The sequence below is a fragment of the Cupressus sempervirens genome, chromosome 9 (assembly GCF_028749045.1).
Source record: "Cupressus sempervirens isolate cs-2001-9-10 chromosome 9, ASM2874904v1, whole genome shotgun sequence".
Classification (NCBI taxonomy): Eukaryota; Viridiplantae; Streptophyta; class Pinopsida; order Cupressales; family Cupressaceae; genus Cupressus; species Cupressus sempervirens.
Window position 1 is genome coordinate 784,519,024 of NC_143126.1, and position 21,297 is coordinate 784,540,320.

Sequence of the window (21,297 nt, forward strand, 5' to 3'; positions counted from 1 at the left end):
TCGTTCATCTATTGTTGTTCTTCACATCTGCTCAACGATCTGAAGCTTGCATTCATTTCGTTGACTATTCATCCTAATGCCCAACAATTGTTATTCTGCCTTTCCCAACAATCTCCCAGCAGCGGCAACTCCGCCATTTCCAAACTTGCCCAATCACCGATGGTTGGCTATGTAACATATTTATCAAGTTTTCATTTTGTTTTTTAGGTTTGAAGTTTATTAGCTTTTTATTTATTCTTATTCAACAACGAAATATTATTACAAGTTTCAACATTTCTTATAATATATGCTATTTTTAATAATTTTTATCAAAGCAAAATAATTTATGTATATTTTTTAGGAAAACATTTATATTTTATTTATTTTTACTAGTAATATATTAATGTTTTCTATGTTTAGTTATGATTATTAACATTTTTTAGTAAAATATTTTTAATTGTATAAGATTAAATAAGAAGATTTTTTATTTTATTTTGCTTATTAGTAAAGAGAAATAATTTGTTTATACTTCAATTTTACATTTTAAATAATTTAGTTGATTTTATTTTGTTATGTTTTTAACATATGATTTATTTCACATGTTTTTTATGGCTTATACCTTATAAATGATATTTTTTATGTAATGATTTCAAATCTAATTTGTAATGTCAAACTATTTTGATAATTTATTGGATATGCTGTTGGAGAGATGTTTTGTTTTGTAGATTTGATTTGAAACTTTATTTGCATTAAACTTATAAACATTTAAAAATAATATATATATAAATATTTATATATATAATTTTTTTTAAATTATACAACGGGAATTTAATATTAATTTTATTTTTTTGCCTTGTCAAACTTCATCAAAACTTCATAGCTATAGAAATCAAACTCGAACTTGAACCTTGTGACTTAGGTCCCAACTAATAGGCCATGTTAGCTACCCATAAACAAACTACAGGTGCAAATGGTCTGCAATGCAATCTCTCATAAAGCGGAGAAAGAGTGATAACCACATGAGAAAAAAAAACCCTCCATAAAGAGAGAAGTACAATAATAGAAAATGAGAGAGAAGACCTCGTGAAAAAGATCCCCTCCCATAATAGAGAATAGATAAGTCAAGTGACCCCCCCTTAGTGAAATATCTCACCCGCAAGAGATCTCACAAAATGAAGATACTTGATCTTAGTGAAGGATTTGGTGAAGATGTTTGCAATCTGCTTTGTTGTAGCACAATACCGCAACACAATGACCTACTCCTGTATCAGCTCTCTAATGAAGTGCATATGAAGCTCAATGTGTTTTGTTTGCTGATGTTGAAATGGATGTTTTGAGATTTCTATAGCACTTTGATTATCACAATGAATGACTATAGGTTGTGGAATGCTGAAATCAAACTCCTTCAGGATATGGCCAAATAGCCCTTGTAGTTGCATTAACAGCCCCTCGATACTCATCCTCACTCAAAGAAATATCAATAGAATTTTGCTTCTTACTCTGCCAACAAATGGAGCCAGAACCAAGATGAAACGTGTAACTTGAAGTAGACTTGCGAGCATCAAGATTGCCTACATAATCTAAGTTTGTGTATCCAAAAAAATCAAGTCCAGTACCTATAACACAGTGTATCCCATGTGTATGTGTACCCTGTATTTAGTGCAAGATGTATTTGGCTACCTTCCAATTAAGCTCATGCGGCTCTTGCATGAAGCAAGAAACCATGCCAACTGCAAAAGCTATGTTAGGGCATGTATGTGTCAAGTAGATGAGACTTCCAACAAGTTGTCTATACAATGTAGCATCAGCAAGTGGTGTGGAACACTTAGCCTCTAACTTGATACCTAAAAGAAAGGCAGTGGGTGTAGCCTTGCAATCACTCATGCAAAACCAAGCAAGTAAATCAAGAGCATACTTGGGCCAAGAAAGTGTGATCCCTGTTGAGGACTATGTGATTTCAATACCAATTAAATAGTGAAGTAAAATCAAGTCTGTCATAGAAAATATGTCCTACAAAGAAGACTTGACATTGTCAATGATGGATTAAGTACATCCTGTAATGATCAAGACATCAACATAAGCACAAGTATCAAGTGTGAGTCCTCCCTCTGAAGAATGTAGACATTCGAATTTAAATGACACTTGATGAATCCTACAGAGAGAAGAAAGCAATCCATCTTGGCATAACAAGTCCTAGGAGCCTATTTATGTCCATAGATAGACTTCCTCAACCTACAAACCATAGTAGTATCCTGTATGAATGCCTGTGGCAGCTCCATATAAATCTCCTCAAGAAGCATCCATATGTAGAATTTCACTCTTAACCTCCATCTGATGTACAACCCAACCATGAGCTGCAACAATAGCAAGTGTCAAACAAATAGAGTTCATCTTGGCAACCGTGCAAAGGTCTTCATACAATCAACACCGGGAACCTGCGAGAAACCTTTTGCAACAAGTCCAACCTTGTACTTATCTACACTTCCATCCACTACAAACTCTGTCTGACGGATCCACTTACATCGAACCAATTTTCTTCCCATGGAAGAAGAACTAAGTCATAAATGTTATTCCTCATCAAAGACATACTCTTCCTCAATAGCTTTGTCCCATTTAGGAACCCCTGATGCTTCCTTAAATGACTATGGATCTAAAGAAACCTTTACATAAGCATGTCGGAATTATTTGTGTTATGCCCTTGTCCTCCCAGTGTTAGGAGGACTCCCCACCGATGAACCTATTGAATCAAGTGTTTGTTGTGCCCAACGAGGTCTAGTGGAAGAAGATGAAGAAGGAATATCCTCAACTTTTTGTTGACCTACAAAGGTGGTAGCCTACGAGTTGGATGTGAAGGAGTTTCATCTTCCAAGTCACTATCATCACACTTTCCATGAAGGAGGAAGGAGGAGTTGAAGAAGCCAAGCTAGGACAATTCTCTTCAAAGTGAAGACTCCTCTCATAGAAAATCTCATGCATCTCTGGATCCATAAGATTGTATACTTTAAGAGTCTCAAGATAACCAACAAATATGCAAGGTTTACTTTGTGCTTCCAATACCTTGCATTTTTGTGGAGGTATTCTTGCCCAAGCTAGACAACCAAAGACTCCAAAATGTTACACAGCCAATTTTCTTCCACACCAAGCCTCAAAGGAGTAACTCCATCCAATGTCTTATGAGGACTTCTATTTTGGATGTAATTGGCACAACACATAGCTTCAGCCCAAAAAACTTGATCAAGAAACTTTTGTTGTAGCATACAAGTGGTCATCTCCTTAAGCATTTCATTCTTCCTCTCTGCAACCCCGTTTTGCTATGGAGTGTATGCAACTAAATGTTGAAGATCAATACCCTCATGTGTACAAAAGTCTATATGCCTTGAGTTCACATACTCCCTTCCATTGTCTATACGAAGAATCTTGATGGCTTTCCCTAATTGCTTCTCAACTTGAGCCTTGAAGGTGAGAAATTTATCAAACACTTCATTCTTATGAGTAAGAAAAAAAAGACCCAAATGTAGTGTGAAAAGTCATCAATGAAGGTGCGTGCATAGCAAGCCTTGCCAAATGATGGCTTTGGAAATGGCTCAACTAACTCACTATGAACCATTTCAAGAACAATTGTTGCTCTCCAAGACGTTCCCTAGTCAAATTTTTCTAATGGATGCTTGCCTGCTTCACATCCTGAACATACAACCTCTAAATACTTGACTTGAGGTAGAGCCTTGACCATATCCTTGCTGCCAAGCCGCTGAAGATAGCGATAGTTGAGATGTCCAAACCTTTCATGGAAAAATTTACTTTGTGAATAGGTGTGTGCCAACAAGGCAAGGGAACTAGACTTATAGGCACAAAGTGAGAAAAAGAATAAAGCCTTGTATCATGATTAGCCTTGCCAATTGCCACCATGGAATCATCTGTAATGTTCCCGTTATAAAATAAATAATAAAATAAACTTTTGTAACGAGCCGATTGATTTAATGTATCTTGGACCCTTTTTTATTTTTGTTTCCGTAGTTTGTGTCGCCGTTGGCTATATTTGTACACCTTCAGAAAGGTTTCTCGACGAGTATTTAAGCACGACTTGTAGGAAGTCTGTAGGTATGCTTTGGATTATATTTCTTTGTACTGCGAATTCTTGTTGGAGTTCTCTGTGATTCGCCATTTTGGAAGTGAAAGATCTTCCCTATTTGGTTCTTCCAGTTTCAATGGGATTCAACCCTCACCCTATTCCGTTGTTGCATGTATTACTTTACTCGGATCTAGTAAATCGGAGCACCATCTTTTGGCAATTATTATTCGCATTCAAGCCTCTATTATTGTGTGGGTTTTATCAAGAACTATTGTTTTTTGTGTATGAATCAGATTGTATTCCGTATTGGACTTGGATACCTATTCGTGTGGCTTCCTATCTTCTTTCATACTGCTCACTCCTTGCCCGTACGGCCCCTCATTCATCCCTCCATCCCCATTACCCAACCGTCATTGTACGACTGTGTTTACTGTCTACCATACGGCCTTCTAGTTAAGCCGTACGACCTTCATACACCACTGTATGGCCTCTTATTTCCTTGTACAGCCTACACAAACCATTATCCGATCTTTATACGGCATCTATCCTCAACGTATGGCTGCCCACTTCCCCCGGACGGCTGCCCACTTCCCCCGGACGGCCTAGACAATCTCCACCGTACTACCAGTCACCTACTCATCGTACGCCCATCAAATACCATCGTCCTTCCTCACTGTACGGCTTAGTTATTCTCACCGTACGGCCTTTGTGATCTTTTGTATGGACTCCTAAGCAACCATCCCTCATATCTACTCCGTCCCTCATTTCTGCTCCATACACCAACAGTACGACCCTCTCTTGCAGGGCATTCACACCATTTTTCAATCATCTGTTTACCAGGGGAAGTCTGGAACATTTCAGTGGTATTAGAGCACTACGATCCTGCTAGCCTGTAGACAATGAATGAGAGTTTATAGCCGGAAGAGAAGGACACATTCCTTTGATCGAATGGATACCGAACCGAAACCGACCATTGCCAAACTTGTGGCACTACTGAGGGAACTTGCCAGGAATCAAGCACAAATCACTGATACGCAGTAACTCATGGAAGAAACTCTCAGGAAGTTGGCGGACAACAAAATATCCGAAGAACAAAAAGGTCACAACACAAACTCGGTGTCGGGTAAATCACACCCTCAGCCAACACACTATCGACCTTCCATGCCGACTTTTCCACCACGGACGGAGGCACAATACGGAGGGAGACAACCAACCTTCGAAGAGATGCAGGAACAATTGAGAGAAGACTGGAGGAATGCAAACCTTGAAGAAGATATATCCTACAAAGATTACGCGGATTTGAGAATGAGATATTTGGGAGGCGAAAACAAAGGATACTTTAACGATGATCTTCGAAAAAAGTTGAGTAAGGTAAATCTATCACCATTTGACGGATCCGATTCCATATCTGCACAAGCGTAGGTAATGAAAGCCGATACCTACTTCCAATTGAATCCTATGCCAAAAGAAGAAGCAATCAAATTTGCCGCGCTGCACTTGGAGAGAGTTGCGCATGAATGGTGGCACCACGACACCATCACATTAGGGCATGATCAAATAAATACTTATGCGGAATTCACGGAGAGATTGATAGAACGATTCAATGGTAAAAATCCGGAGCTCAATTTCAAATATTTGGCACAACTGAAACAAACTAGATCGGTCGACCAGTTCATTGCAGAATTTCAAAGACTCTGTTTTGGTCACAAACATTTCTGAAAGAAGACGAGTAGTGCTCTTCATGGAGGGACTGACAGAATCTCTAAAGGGTTGGGTAAAGGGGTTCAATCCTACCACCCTCTCGGAAGCAGTCAATAAAGCACGGAGTATGGCACCGTCATCGGCATCATCCTCTCGAAGTTTCTCACATCCTAAACCACCGACGTTTCCGAGGGACAAACCTCCACCCAAGAAGCCGTTGTTGGATGAAGCTACCAAACAAGAACTCCGAAGGAAGAAATTGTGTTTCAATTGGAAGGGACCTTGGGAGCCTGGCCACCAATGCCTCGGAAAGGGGAAGATCCATTACATTGAGGTCGTGTCTGATGATGAGGACGAACAGGAAGAAATGTCGGCCAAAGATAACCAACCCCACAATGACACCAACATCAGTTTGAACCGTACGGAGAGAATTGCCGCTTTGGTACAACACGGAGGAATCATTGCATTGGCTAGCAGCCCAAGGTGCACAGTTTTCCGTGTACAGGGTACCCTTCAAGGACAAAGGATTACGGTGATGTTGGACAGTGGAGCTACTCTAAATTTCATAAGCTCGTCCTTGGTAAAGCGAAGAAATCTACCTACGGAGGCGCACGCAGACTCTCAGGTCAAGGTTGCCAAAGGGACTTTTCTACCCTGCACGCACCTTGTTCCTCAGCTGAGTATCACAATGGCGAATCACATGGTGACTGAAGATTTCTTCATAGTGGACCTTGCCGACATGGAAGTCATTCTTGGCATACAGTGGATGGAGACACTGGATGAATACACTCAGAGTTTCAAACAGATGGACTTCACCATTGTTGTTGATGGAAAGAAGGTTGTCCACCGAGGAGTGGCAAATGAAGGTTCGAAGGAAGTTTCTACGCATCGGATGGAGGCAATTTTCCCGCACGATGATGTTGCGCGGGCTGCGCATTGTTTTATCTCAACGGAACCTATAAAGGGGCGTCGAACACCTCCACAAGATGATGAACTCCAAGATATTTTAAGTAGACATGATAAAGTTTTCATAGATATTCCTCCTGCTATACCACCTCATCGAGGGTTTGAACACACTATCGAGTTGGAATCAGGGGCAAAGTCGATCGTAACCACATCATACCGCCATCCCAAGAAATTCAAAGATGAGATCGAAAGGATAATTCAGGAATTGCTAGAGAAAGGATGGATCCGTCCTAGTTCTAGCCCGTTCGCATCATCTATGGTCTTGGTCAAAAAGGACGGGACAATGCACATGTGTGTGGACTACCGCGCATTGAACAAAAAAACAATAAAGAACAAATATCCCATTCCAAGGATAGATGAGTTGGTGGATGAATTGCATGGCACTGTCTATTTTTCAAAAATAGATCTCTGTTCTAGATACCATCAGATCCGCATGAGGGAAGATGTGAAGAAGACGGCTTTCCATTGTCATTACGGACATTATGAGTTTCTGGTCATGCCGTTCGGATTGACCAATGCACCTGCTACATTTCAATCTTGCATCAACCGCATCTTCAACAAACAATTGCGTAAGTATTTATTAGTATTCTTTGATAATCTTCTTATTTATAGCAGGACATGGGAGGAGCGCCTGAAGCATTTGAATGAAGTTCTAAGTATCATGGAGGAACAGTCCTTGTTTGCCAAGCAGTCCAAATGTGAATTTGATATGACAGAAATATTGTACTTGGGGCATGTCAGTAAATACGGAGTTCAAGTGCATCAGGAGAAGATTCAAGCTATCCTTGACTGACCTCCCCCAAAATCACTCACGGACTTGCGAGGATTCTTCGAACTGTGCAGTTACTACAAGAGGTTCGTTAAAGGATTCTCTTAGCTCAGCACACCCTTAACGGATCTAACAAAGAAGGGGTCTTTCCAGTGGAATGAAAAGGCACAACTCACCTTTGATAAGCTGAAGGAGGCCATGAGCACTTGTCCCGTACTACCTGATTTCACTCGATCGTTCATTTTGGAGTGCGACGCGTCCGAGGAAGGCATTGGAGCGGTATTCATGCAAGATGGACATCCCATCACTTATGAGAACAAGAAGCTTATGCCAGCAGAACGCCTATATTCCATCTACGACAAAGAAATGTTAGCCATCGTACATGCGCTAACCAAGTTCTGACAGTATCTAGTAGGTGCCAAGTTTGTGGTCTGTACAAATCACAAGTCTAAGATATTTTCTAGAGCAACGAGACTTGAATGAATGGCAACAAAAATGGGTAAGCAAAGTTCAAGCTTTTGATTTTGACATTGAATATGTGAAAGGGAAGAACAATGTAGTTGCAGATGCCTTGTCCCGAAAACCCACCATCTGCTCACTAGACTAGATTTCAGCGGACTGGAAGGCACATTTGTTAGTGGAATATTCCAAAAACACATTTGCCTGTGAAATAATGGATGGCCACACTCACGATGATCGGTACAAAGTGGTGGATGACATCATCTAGTATAAAAACTGGATATATTTGGTGCCAGAATCCAAACTAAAGCAGAAAATCTTGAAGGAAATACACGACTCACCCCTAGCTGGACACCTGGGTTTCCTCAAAACTTACAGAAGTCTTCGAGGGAGGTTTTCATGGAAAGGACTCAAAGGGAACGTGTTACAATATGTAAGAGAGTGTATGGTCTGCCAGCAGAACAAGTCCGAACATACTCTACCTGTTGGGCTGCTACAACCTTTGCCAATTCCCGAATGTAAGTGGGAAAGTATATCGATGGATTTCATAACAGGGCTTCCCAAGGTGAACAGAAAGGATTGTATTTTCGTGGTGGTTGACAAATTGACAAAATACGCACATTTCTTTGCCATCCCCTCCGACCTTCAGGCCGCACAAGTTGCCAATCTGTTCTTTAAAGAAGTCTTCTGTTTGCACGGGTTACCCTGAAACATCATCAGTGATCGGGATGGATGATTCATCAGTATCTTTTGGACAAAACTGTTTTAGATGGCAGGGATACAACTATCGCCAAGTACGAGTTACCACCCGCAGACAGACGAATAAACAGAGATTGTAAACAAATGGCTTGAAAGCTACCTCCGGAACTATGTTTCGGCACAACAGCAAGCGTGGGTAAAATGGATCCATCTGGGAGAATATTGCTACAATACCACGTACCACATGTCCATCGGAATGGCACCATTCAAAGCTCTACACAGGTACGAACCCCTCTCCTTCATTAACATAGTTCTGGGTGATAGTCGTGCACCAAGGGCGAGGGACTGGCTTCAGGAGGGACAGGATATACTGAGGTGCTTGAAAGAAAACCTACAACGAGCACAAAATCAACAGAAGATGTATGCCGACAAACACAGAATCGAGAGGAGTTTCGAAGTGGGGAATCTGGTCTATCTCAGGCTCCAGCCATACCGACAATCTTCATTAAAGGGAATTGGAAAGGAAAAATTGAAGCCACGATTTTAGGGCCCCTATCGCGTGGTTCATCGCATTGAAGTAGCATACGAAGTGGAACTTCTGGACGGAAGCCGCAATCATAATGTCTTCCATGTTTTTTGTCTGAAGAAAGCCATAGGGCAACACGACACAATTGCTACCGACCTTCCGCCACTCAACGAAGAAAGAAAGCTCATTTTGGAACTAGCTAAGATCCTCGAAGTACATGAAAAGACCCTACGGAACCGCACTGTAAAGGAATACTCGGTACGCTAGTGACACCTACCGTTAGACAACGCAATGTGGGAAGGCAAGCACATGCTCTAGGACCCGGCATTACATTTGCTTGAGGACAAGCAAACTTTGGGATGGGAGGACTGTAATGTTCCCGTTATAAAATAAATAATAAAGTAAACTTTTGTAACGAGCCGATTGATTTAATGTATCTCGGACCCATTTGTATTTTTGTTTCCCTAGTTTGTGTCGCTGTTGGCTACCTTTGTACACCCTCAAAAAGGTTTCCCAACGGGTATTTAAGCATGGCTTGCAGGAAGTCTGTAGGCATGCTTTGGATTATATTTCTTTGTACAGTGAGTTCCTATTGGAGTTCTCTGTAATTTTCCATTTTGGAAGTGAAAGATCTTCCCTATTTGGCTCTTCCGGTTTCAGTGGGATTCAACCCTCACCCTATTCCGTTGTTGCATGTATTACTTCACTCGGATCTGGCAAATCGGAGCACCATCTTTCGGCAATTATTATTCGCATTCAAATCTCTATTATTGCGTGAGTTTTATCAAGAACTATTGTGTTTTGTGTATGAATTAGATTGTATTCCGTATTGGACTCGGATACCTATTTGTGTGGCTTCCTGTCTTCTTCCGTACTGCTCACTACTTGACCGTACAGCCCCTCATTCATCCCTCCATCCCCATTACCCAACTGTCATTGTACGGCTATGTTTCCTGTCTACCATACAATCTTCTAGTTCAGTCATATGGCCTTCATACACCACCGTATGGCCTCTTATTTCCTTGTACGGACTACACAAACCATTGTCCAGTCTCCGCACGACATCTATCCTCAACGTACAGCTGCCCACTTCCCCTGTATGACCTGGACAATCTCCACCGTACTGCTAGTCACCTGCTCACCGTACGCCCATCAAATGCCATCATCCTTCCTCACCGTACGGCTTAGTTATTCTCATCGTACGGCCTTTGTGGTCTTCCGTACGGACTCCCAAGCAAACATCCCTCATTTCTACTCCATACACCAACCGTACAACCCTCTCCTACAGGGCATTCACACCATTATTCAATCGTCTATTTACCAGGGGAGGTCTGGAACATTTCATCATCCTTAAGATTTTTTACCATAACTAAATCTAAAAGGGACTCCACTTTGTTTTCACATCCATAGTGAGTAATTTGGTAGATTGAAAGGAGGTTGGTGTTAAGGATGTGAACATGAAGAACATCTTTGAAAACTCCATTGTCCATCTCAACATCCCCTTTTCCTTCAACTTCTACTTATGTATCATCTTCATCATAGATGTGAGGTACCTTGAATGGTTTCAAAGAAAAAAATATGCTTCTTTGAAGTAACCATATAATGTGTAGCACCTGAGTCAAAAACCCAATCCTCCAATTATTTGTACTTGTCACCAACCTCTAACTTTTCAAGTGGTAGATGATGACCCCTTATCCTTGCAACCATTTCGCAAATTGATGTTGTGCTTCTTGATTATGTTTGTCAACTCATCAATTCGCTTATCCTTGCAATGATGCTCCATCATGATTAGGCTTCTTGCAGTATGCACAAATTAGTTTCTCCTTCTTGTTGAAGTCATTCCCCTTCTTATTATTGTTGGAAAAAGACTCGCCTTGTCGTGAGGAGGAAGACTATAGTGTCTCATCTTGTGATTAGACCTTACACTACTTTTGCTTCTTGTTGGAATTCTTGCCACCTTGATTACCTTTATTAGCTACCAATGCCTTAGACTTTGAAGACTTGAGAATCTCCATGCTCATCAACTTATCTTGTTCTAAGACCAACATTTGTGCAAATGACTCAAATGAAGGCTTAGTAAAGGCATCTCCCATGGTCAACTGATCAATTTGGTAACTTGAAACAAAAGTTGCAGATTCTGGAGGAAGATGTTTCGACAAATGATTAACCAACTTCCTACTCTTAATGGGTTCACCACAATCTACAAGTTGTGCTCTATATTCACTGACTTTGTTGAGATAATCTTATATGGTGTCAAAGTTCCTAGGATGGAATTGGAGAAGATTTTCCTCGGTGGTGTGTGCCATATCCTCATCTCCTTCACCATATAGTCTACAAGTTTATCCCAAGCTTCTTTAGCATTGCTGATGTTTTTGATATGATATTTGACTACATCTGATGTATGTCTTAGCAAGGTTCCTAAAGATTGAGATTGTTCTATTTGCCAAGAAACTATTGAATCTTTATCAGCATCATCAGTAGGCTGTTTAAATGAATCATCCACATAAGAATTTAAACCTTTCATTAATAACTCTTCCCATATTTTATATTTCCACGTAGCATAGTTATGTGGAGTTAATTTTGCAATAGAACCCATGATAAAGAGCTAAAAGAGCACAAGTAAAAAGAAGACACAATGATGAAAGGTGCTCCCCTTAATACCTTAAACACATATCAAAAACAAAGAAGTAACAACAATTTGCGAGAACAAAATATGAGCTTCTTATTATCGCCGCAATTGTGGAATTACAAAATCTAGAATTAAAATATGCTAACCCACATTGGCGACTTCATTACAATAATCTTCAAGACAAAGTTGCAAACTATCACCCAGAGTTGTCCTAGACAATGTTGGGGCATTTCTTAAATATGCAATTTTATGCTGCCCAAAAAGGTTCTAGACACTGGAACTTAATACCTAGGGCCTACAGACCCTAACAATACATATACAGTTGGCCAAATACATTTTTGAAATTTATTTTGGAAGTTTTGGTCGGCCCAACTTCCGAAGGACAAAACTCTTGAACCGTTGCTCTGATTGGCTATTATAACCACTTTTCAGAATCCTTAGCTTCTGATCTGTAGGCTCAAATCCACACAAGCGCCCATCTATCAAGTTTTTGGGCCTCATCCAGGCACATTTAGGCCTTCAACGATGAGCCTGAAGTTTGTAAACAAAATTGCACACCAAAAATCTGCAATAAATCCATGAATATGCATGATTGGCACTAAGCCTCAACTAGTAGGCTGATATATCCAAGATGAGCATCCACCTTTGAAATTAGGACATTCCGAGTTCAAACGACTTACTAAGTAGCAAGCCTCCACAGAAAGTAACTTTGCATTAAGACAACTCTTATTCAAACAACTGAAATGAAATATTTTTGAATGATGAAAGATTGCCCTAAAGATGGAGTTTGTTGCAGGTTGATTCAAGTTGGAGGAGTGATTAAATTACTCAACTCCACTTTGGGAGCTATGCTCATAAATTTCCTACCTAGCGTATCTGATGTGGGAGCATCAAAATAATTTTGATAAAAAAAAAATTAAAATTTGTTTTCTTTGTTTTCTAGCCAACCAAATTGAATAGTGTAGCATTCTTAGAATAAAAAAATAAATATAAGGATCAAATAAAATATAAGAGGAAGTAATGGGACAGAGACAGATCCAGACAAGTCTAACCGTGGAAAAGGATAGTAAAAGAAGAGGTGAGCACTCTTGGACAGTGTGTGCGAAGTAGAGGAGAACAGGGAAGTTTTGCTGCTGCATGAGGAAGGAAATATACAGCCGCACAGAAGAATAAAGAAAACAGAGGAGATTTCTTTGCTGAGCAAAACAAATAAAGATAAAGGATATAGCTGTGCAGAACTGGAAGTGAAATAAAGCTTCGGGGAAACAAAGAAGTGGGAGGATACAACATAATTACTGCTTTGTAACAGATTTGCTGGTTTGGAACATAATTGTTGCTTTGGGGCGTAAGGGATGACCGAGAATGTTTGAGAACAGCAGTTTATAAGGTTTTTTATAGACATAAAATTCAGAGCTGTGTGTGGAACCGGGAGTTATTGAAAGAAAAATTCGACGGAGGAACATATTGGACAGAGAAGTACCAAATATGGCAAATATTGTTTGCAAATGACCAATTGTATCAATTCACATGTAATCCACATAAAATTTCTGAGTTGGTCGAATGTATATGAATTTGTATTAGAGTGGCTGCAGCTCAGCCTGGCAAGATTCACGGTATTGTTATGCATTAGTTTTTATTTATGCCATAAATACACACGCCAACTATTCTGTTCTATAAAAAAATTCTAGTCAAAGACTTCATTGGTCCTGGTTTCTGCAGAGGAGAATAAGAGATCTGAGATTTTACGCTAAATTGTCTGTAACATAATTGTCTTCCATTTGTGTTTCGCTGAAAATCCACGAGCAGGTCTATCTTTGAGTGAGTGCTCAATTTAATAAGGCAAAGCCTTTTTAGTGAGACCATTAGCCTCTTACAGCTCCTACAATTGAGGGCAAATCCCAAAGCCATTAGATCCACTTCGTGACAGTAATAGGTGAGTTTGCCATGATAACGATCTTCTTGATAAGCCAAGCTCACACCGGGAATGTTAATAAGTGAAAGCCTCACCTGTCCAGAGTCAAGAAGTCTATGTTTAAGTACCAACAAACAGCACAAATTCATAGGCGCCCAAACACAATTTCTGACTTTTGGGTTTCACTGTTTCATTTATGCTTCCTTCTCATCTTTTGCAACTGAAAGAGGGGGCGAAGGAGGGCAGTTTTGGGATGCTACTACTTATTCGTTGCTGTCACAGAGTAAATGAAACTCTGCCGCTATTCTCCTAATATTAGAAGTTTTCGGTGCTTAGATGCCTAAAGGTACAGCTCTTTCTTGATCCAATAATTACGAAGTTTCATATTATCAATTTGGCAAACAGCTTACAAATAGTTGCAATATTATCTTAGATTCTCTTCAATTCAGTGCTTCAAATAGAAAGCAACGACTTTATTCCAGTTTTGTACATATAATATTCCATAGTGAACTCCAAGCTAGAGAACTTAACATACCTGCTGCAGTGCCAATGAAAGCACTGCAATTGGAGTCTATCATGTTGAGCACGAGCTGCGTTCCATTGAGCAAAGTTCCGTCGTTGTTAACATCTTCTACGGCCAATTCGATGGCCTTTTTGGCCACTCTCCCAATAGTGGAATTATAGGCTACAAGAGCACCGACGTTCACAGTAGAGGGTCTATCCCCATTTTGGGCTAAGCAGAAGCATACCCAATCAGGGAAAATAACAATGACGGCAAAACCCAATCCCAGAAATGCCACCACATTCATCATGAGGGAAAAAAATATTCTTGTTCGCCAACTCAGTAATTAGTAGCCACTGAAAGAGCTTCTGTTTGGTGAGGCAAAAACCGATACCATAAATGAAAACCAAGTGAATATCGTTCGGGAAATCCCCTAAAATTTATTATTTCCTTCGCATCAAAAAATTTATAGAGAACCCGAAAGACAGACGTTTTCCCTTTTTGGTCGTGTAACGAGACTTGGACAATCTCCACAAGGAAATCTTGTTTTTCTAATATGTGGGCTTGATCGATATCACATATAAACTCAAAAGCTCATTTATGTATGAATCGTAAATGGAAACGGTTGCTTTGAGGCTGATAATATTTCTTTTAACTTTTTTCAACAGGCCTCCTTGAGAAGAAACGAAAAGACAGAAAAGCCGTACTGAACCCATTGTGTTGGCTGTTCTTGAGAAGCTAAAACACAAAGTTTGCTTGAAATGAGAATTCACGTTCCACATTCCGCATTCCGCCCGCATTACGCTTTCTGTTCTTTTTCCACGTTCCACACGTTAAATGTGATTTCTTATTATTGTTTACATGCATGCAAGCAAAAGAAAAATTGACTGTAGTCTGTGAATGATCTCAGCCGCTGCCTTAGGGCTTTAACGATGAACGTCGATCTCCGGCGTGCCGTTTTGAAGCAGAAAGTCTTTTAAGGCAAAGGAAGTGGGTCTGATTGCTCAGCGAGAACAGCGCGCGGGGTCCTCTGAAGGGTTTTAAGCACGCGAAAGGGTCCAATTTTCTTCTATGCATATGACGGATCTTCTCTATTTTGTTTGTGTTTTCATCTTCTCTTCAGTCAGCAACAGCAATAGAAGATATATAGGGAGGACCTATACTCGACATCTTAACTTTGCACTTACCAAAATTACACATTTTTAAATCACTTTTAATTTTTTACTTCAACTTACTTAATAAGTCATCTGCTTAGATAGATAGATAGATAAATGATAGATAAAATTTTAACATCCTCGAGGCTAAAAATAGCCTATGGGACAGCAAGACAACTTAAGCAGACTTAAGTAGCTTCGTTCGTTTCTTGTGTAGGATGATGATGAGGCCACCCAATTGCTCAATGTACTCTTCGTTGAATAGGTTATGCCAAGAACTATCACATATAGTATCCGCAAATTTATCTCTACTGTCCTTGTAGGCCTCACATTCTAAAATAAAGTGTTGTTCAGTTTCCACTTTCCCAGAATTGTAGAATCTATAAATTCTCTCTTCCCAAGCCTCCTTTGGCCTCTTCCAACACCCGGTCTCACAACAAAGTTGGTGAGAGTTGGTTCTTAGCTACGCAATAAGAATTTTAGCCCTCCAAGAAATGTTGGCTCCTATTTACGCTTTTTGAAGTTGATCACGAGTGGGGTTGAACTCATTTATATAATATATTTTCTTCCTCCCGATCTCACCTCCCCAATTTCTCTTGTAGAATTTATCCATAACAAAGACCTTTATTTCTTTATTATTTGTGGGGGCACATATTGAATTGAATATTCCATTTACTCATCCATTTGATGTTTTTTTGCATCCATGTCCTTTTTCAATTACATAGTGTCTCACTAAAGACAACTTTAGGCCATCTATCCTCTTCCATTTTTTCGATTCTTTTTAGATAGCTTAAAAGGCGAACCATAGCAAGTGCCTCGATAGGAGCAGCCCCCATTTCACTTAGCATGATATCATATGAAACAATGCTTTTGATTTTAAATTTGCTTGTGATCAAACGCTTTTGGATTCCTTCGATTTGTTTCCATTATGCTATAGTAGTGTTGCTGGCCCATAATTCACTCTCGTAAAGAACAACCAGCAGCACAAGGAGACCGAACAAGGTTTGAATAGTTTTTCAATCCCACAACTCCGCTTCACGGCACCTGTTCTAAAGAGCATAAAAAGTCTTCCACCCACCTAATGTCCTTTTATGCTTGCAACTAGACCAGCTTAGTTTTTTGTTGAAATCGATGCCAAGGTATTCATACTCTGCAACTTCTTCAAGAACACTTCTGTTGTAATAAAACTCATGTCGATGTTGTTTTTTATTATTAGAGAAAATCATAACTAATAACTTAGGTTTTAAGTCCACATCTTCACTTATGATGCCAGAACACCATATTTTTTATCGAGTTGTCCAAACAGCCCAAATAAAAAGTGAAACCAGTGGTTGTACAAAAAAGGTACCCATACTTGGAGAGTTCATGTTGCATCACATCATTGATTTTTTTTTTACAACTAAAAATACATTTCATTCAATTATAGGTAGTCATCATTGTACTAACAACATTAAGCTCACAACCATTGATGCAATGTTGGAACTCGCTCAAGTATCATCATTTATCCTATATTGGCAATACCACAAACAAATCAACGCCATACTTGTGAGAAAACACATGCCTCAAATCTATGTTAAACATATAAACCCACATTTAGGTTTTCTACTTATTTCTATAAATCATGTAGTAAATTTTCAAATTGTGATGAAAATATCATCTAGGAAGTTGTCCTTCATTTTGTCACCACAAAATCTAGGTAATAGTATGAAACTTTGTCAACTTAGTTTCACATTTCACTGATATAATTCAATATTTAATTGGCTAACATTGAAGGTTTTAGTCAAGTTCTTTTCATTTTTCATTTTATTAAGCTTGTGCTTGATTTTTGAAGCCTTAACGTCCTTTTTTTTTCATTTTTTAGTGTGTGTTTAGTTGTCTTTAGTCTTTTGATTTTGTCAAATCCCTGCTTTCGATTTCCCCTTTGATTCGATATATCTTAGGGCTTAATCGAGCTTGGCAGTCAAAAGATATGATTATTTAGGTACCCAAAAGGTGGACTCTCGAGATGCAATTGTATATTTAAAATATAATGTTATATTTTAATGTTGAAATTCACATTTGAAAAATATAACATAAATTGACTTTTTGTTATGTTTTTAAGTTACTCTATCACTTAAGCGACTATAAAGCACTTTTTGATTGATATATTTTCATTTTGAGTTGTTTTTAAACTTTTCACTTAACTTTGTCAACTATATAGTTTAATTTATTTTTGAGAGTTACACTTTATGTTTTATTTTAAAACATCTAAGTTAAATATCATTTTTTGAAATAATATTTTTACATGATATATAAACTATATAATGTAAATATTCTTTTTGACCCAATTAAGTAATGTTGACTCAAAAATCAATTAAACATGTGCTTAATTGATATTTTAAGTCATGCAAACTCAATTTACATGTTTTCATGCAAATGCATTCCTAGAGTATGATTTTGGCTTAGAAATTCAAGTAATGGACTTCTTAGAGTCCAGTTTACATGAAAAATCCCCTTTACATGTAAATCACTTTACATGTAATTATCTCTTGAAAGTGTGATTTGCACTAGTAAGGCAATTTATGAACTTGGGCAAATAAAAACTAAGTTCTTAAAACATGTAACGGTCATCCAAGGGTGTGATTTGCATAGAAATAAATTTTTATATACTGTGTGTTACATGTAATGCTCTATGGAGAGTGTGATTTTGCACTCTCATGCATGTAAATGCATCCCAAGTCCACGATTTTGTCTTCCAAGACCAAAAGCATACAAAGGATAATGTGTACTAAATATTTTTAAACATGCAATAGGGCTAGGAGAGTGATTTACATCTCCAACTCTGTTTACATGCATTTTTAAATATGTGTTTACCCATAGAGAGTGTGATTTGATTTCCCAATCCTCATCGGTATGCATTTTGAACATGTAAATTCCTCCATAAAGTGTGTTTAGACATTTTAACTCATGCAAATGTTATTGGAGACCACTATTTTGCATCTCAAAGCCAAAAATAACTCATGCTTTGACATTTGGAAGGCACATTTTTAGCAAAAACATCTAGAAATCTTCCTTTCCAAGCCAAGAAATCCATCAACAAGGGTTTTTTTTTTTTTAGCTTTTTATGCATATTCTTGCATTTGGAATCCACATTTTTTATCATTCATGCAAAAATCATACTTATGCTTTTGAAGGGGATGTTTTTACCCAAATACATGAGTTTTCTCAAATGCTTTTTGTATTTGGAGGTGTAAAGAGTCATGTTTTGCATCTACATGTAAAAATGCCCATTGGAGGATTACATTTACAAGGTTTGAAATAGTCAAATATTTGTTTGAAAAAATCAAATTTGGAGCAAAGTCTTTCATTCCAACCTCTTTCTCTTCCACATTTGGCTCTTTGAGCTCCAAGTACGTAGAAGATTTCAATTTTGTTTGTCTTTTCTTGCTTACTTTGTTATTTTGTTGTATATTTTGACTTATCTTTGTCCATTTGTTCAAATTCATGTCATGTTGGTTTTGAAATGTTCATGAAGAATCTTCTCATCATGCACCCATGAATTCAGTCGTGCAAACTAAATCATGCATAATCATAAGGAAAGTACAATCAAGATCAATGTATGTGGTGGCCATTATCCCTATTTAAACAAATGAGGGTTTTAGTTTTCTCGAATGGTTGGGGAAACTCACTATGAGGAGAAGAAAGGTCATAGTACCTCCAGACAATCTTTATATTAAAAAAACTAAGTGTAAATCTTTGAAACACAAGGTTATTTCAAGGATTGTTTTGGATTCTGAAAAGACTAAGTTTGCAGAAATTGTAGAACCTTTGGCAAATAAACTAATTGAGGATCTTACCCATTCAGATTACAAGTTCACCAAAATTGAATTTGGTAAATAATCATAGATGGGGTATTTGCAAGGTACCCAAGATGCACTTACCAATGTGTCTAAAAGAAATCATGAGCTTTGGGAGAAGAAGAATCAGTTTAAGCAAGAGGTTACTCATCTGATTGAGGTCATCTGTTGGCAGTCTTTACAACATATAGTCACCATGTCTCAAATAGCTTAGAAAAAATGGATAATTGAAGTGACAAAGACTTGGTTTGGATAAGTTTTCTACAAAGGAGTTTAGGTCATCAAAGATGCAGTCAAAGTTATTGAACATATTACAGGTGTTGAAGAGATGTTACATGACTCAATTTCTTCTTTGAATCAAGAATTCAATACATTGAAAGATATTTTGGGTGATTAGGATCAAATGGTTCATGTTGATCTAGATGACATGATTGTATGTGAAGTCATTACATCTTCACTTCCTCACTTCCTCATTCTCTAAGCAAAGCTTCAAAGCCATCTAGCTTAGAGAAAACTATTGTCGAGTTGGTTGTGTCAAACACTACTAATACAAGCACTCAACCAATCTTTGCACTTGTTCAACTCAATATTCATTGATAGAAGTGATCGGCACTTCATCTATCGAGTAGTCAGTACTTCCTCCTCCATCAATTTTGGTCTCTTAGCATTAAGGTATTTCCTCAATAAGTGCAATATCTACTTTTACTGCTAGTCCTATTTCTACCATTATTTCCATTTCGAGCATGTAAATAATAAGTACAAAGATAGTTGAGACCAAGCCTCAACTGAGTACAAATTTTTTTAGCAAAGGCAAAGATGAGGAAGAACACAATGATCTTGATGAGGATATAGTTATCCCAAATTGGGATATCGCCAATCTAAATTCTGATCAAATGCATATAGTAGGAGAGCTACTACAAAAGAAAGCTAAGCAACAGAGGCTTAGAGAAGAAAGAAACAGAGAGTTTCAAGTGCTTGAAGATGTAAAGAACATTCTTGCAGAGGCACTCAGCACTGAGGTTGACACTTCTCAACCTATTTTGGCTCAACTAGCAGAAGTGGCCCAAAAATTCAATGAAGATTTGAATGGACAAGAGAAATTGTTGCAAAGAGTAGAGAAGAAAATTGAAAATAAAGTATTGGAACTAGTAGCACAAAAGATTTCCATACAACAAGTAGACTTGTCTACTATTCTAGGCTCACTAGAAACCTCTGCCAACAATGTGACTTCTCCATTTGGAAAACTCTATGACACATATATTTTCACACAGGAAATTAAAGATAAACTCACCAAGATAGATGAAGATCTGAAGGCAAGTGCACACCAGTTGTCACTTGACTCGAGCTACACTTCTGCTCACTATACAAAAATTAGATTTCTAACTGATATACATGAAAAATTGCTAAGGGAAGAAGCTAGAATAAGATGTACACTAGTAGATATACAAGGCATGATTCTCCCAAACATGGATGCATTGTAGAAACATATTGCACCTACTAAGACCCTCATCCATGATAACAACTTCTCCATTACTGACCACATGATAGAATTATCAACACAAGTGCAGATTGCATTGCATGCAAATAAGGTGTTGTAAGAAAATTGGGACAAGACAATGTTTTTAATTCTTACGATACATTCTGATTTCTTGTCACATTTTGGAATAGCCATATAGAATGCACCTTTGACATTTATGTCAAAAAGGGGAGAAGATGTAGATGTATATATCATGTAAAGGATAAAGGGGGAGAAGATGTAATAAAAGATGTAAAAGGGAGAAGATGAGAAGATGTATATAATGTATACGGAATATATATGTATGGGGGAGCATTATTCAGATAAACATCTCTTACAAAAGCAATTTAAAAAAAAATAAAAAACAAAGTACTTTACTGAGTTGAAGAAATAGGATGGAGAATAAAGATTGTTTTGAACTTATTGAGAATTCAATTCTGATTGATAAGTTTTTTTTTCATTTATACCAAGGGGGAGATTGTTGACATTTCAGTCAAATTTGTCTCTTAGTGACACACTTATTCAAACAGATATCAGCTACTGAGCTTATTGTACAGTTAATAGTGTTAACCATGTAATT

General features: G+C 38.2%; 1 protein-coding gene across 1 annotated transcript in view; it reads right to left on the bottom strand.

Annotated features, from left to right (window-relative positions):
* LOC149541065 (glutamate receptor 3.4-like) overlaps positions 1-15,288 on the bottom strand; it is a 61,820-nt gene extending 46,532 nt beyond the window's left edge. The window contains exon 1 of the mRNA XM_089802057.1: positions 14,245-15,288. Within this exon, the coding sequence (XP_089658183.1) occupies positions 14,245-14,521 (277 nt within the window). The 5' untranslated portion in view covers positions 14,522-15,288. The remainder of the gene's footprint in view (positions 1-14,244) is intronic.
* Between the last annotated feature and the right edge of the window lie 6,009 nt (positions 15,289-21,297).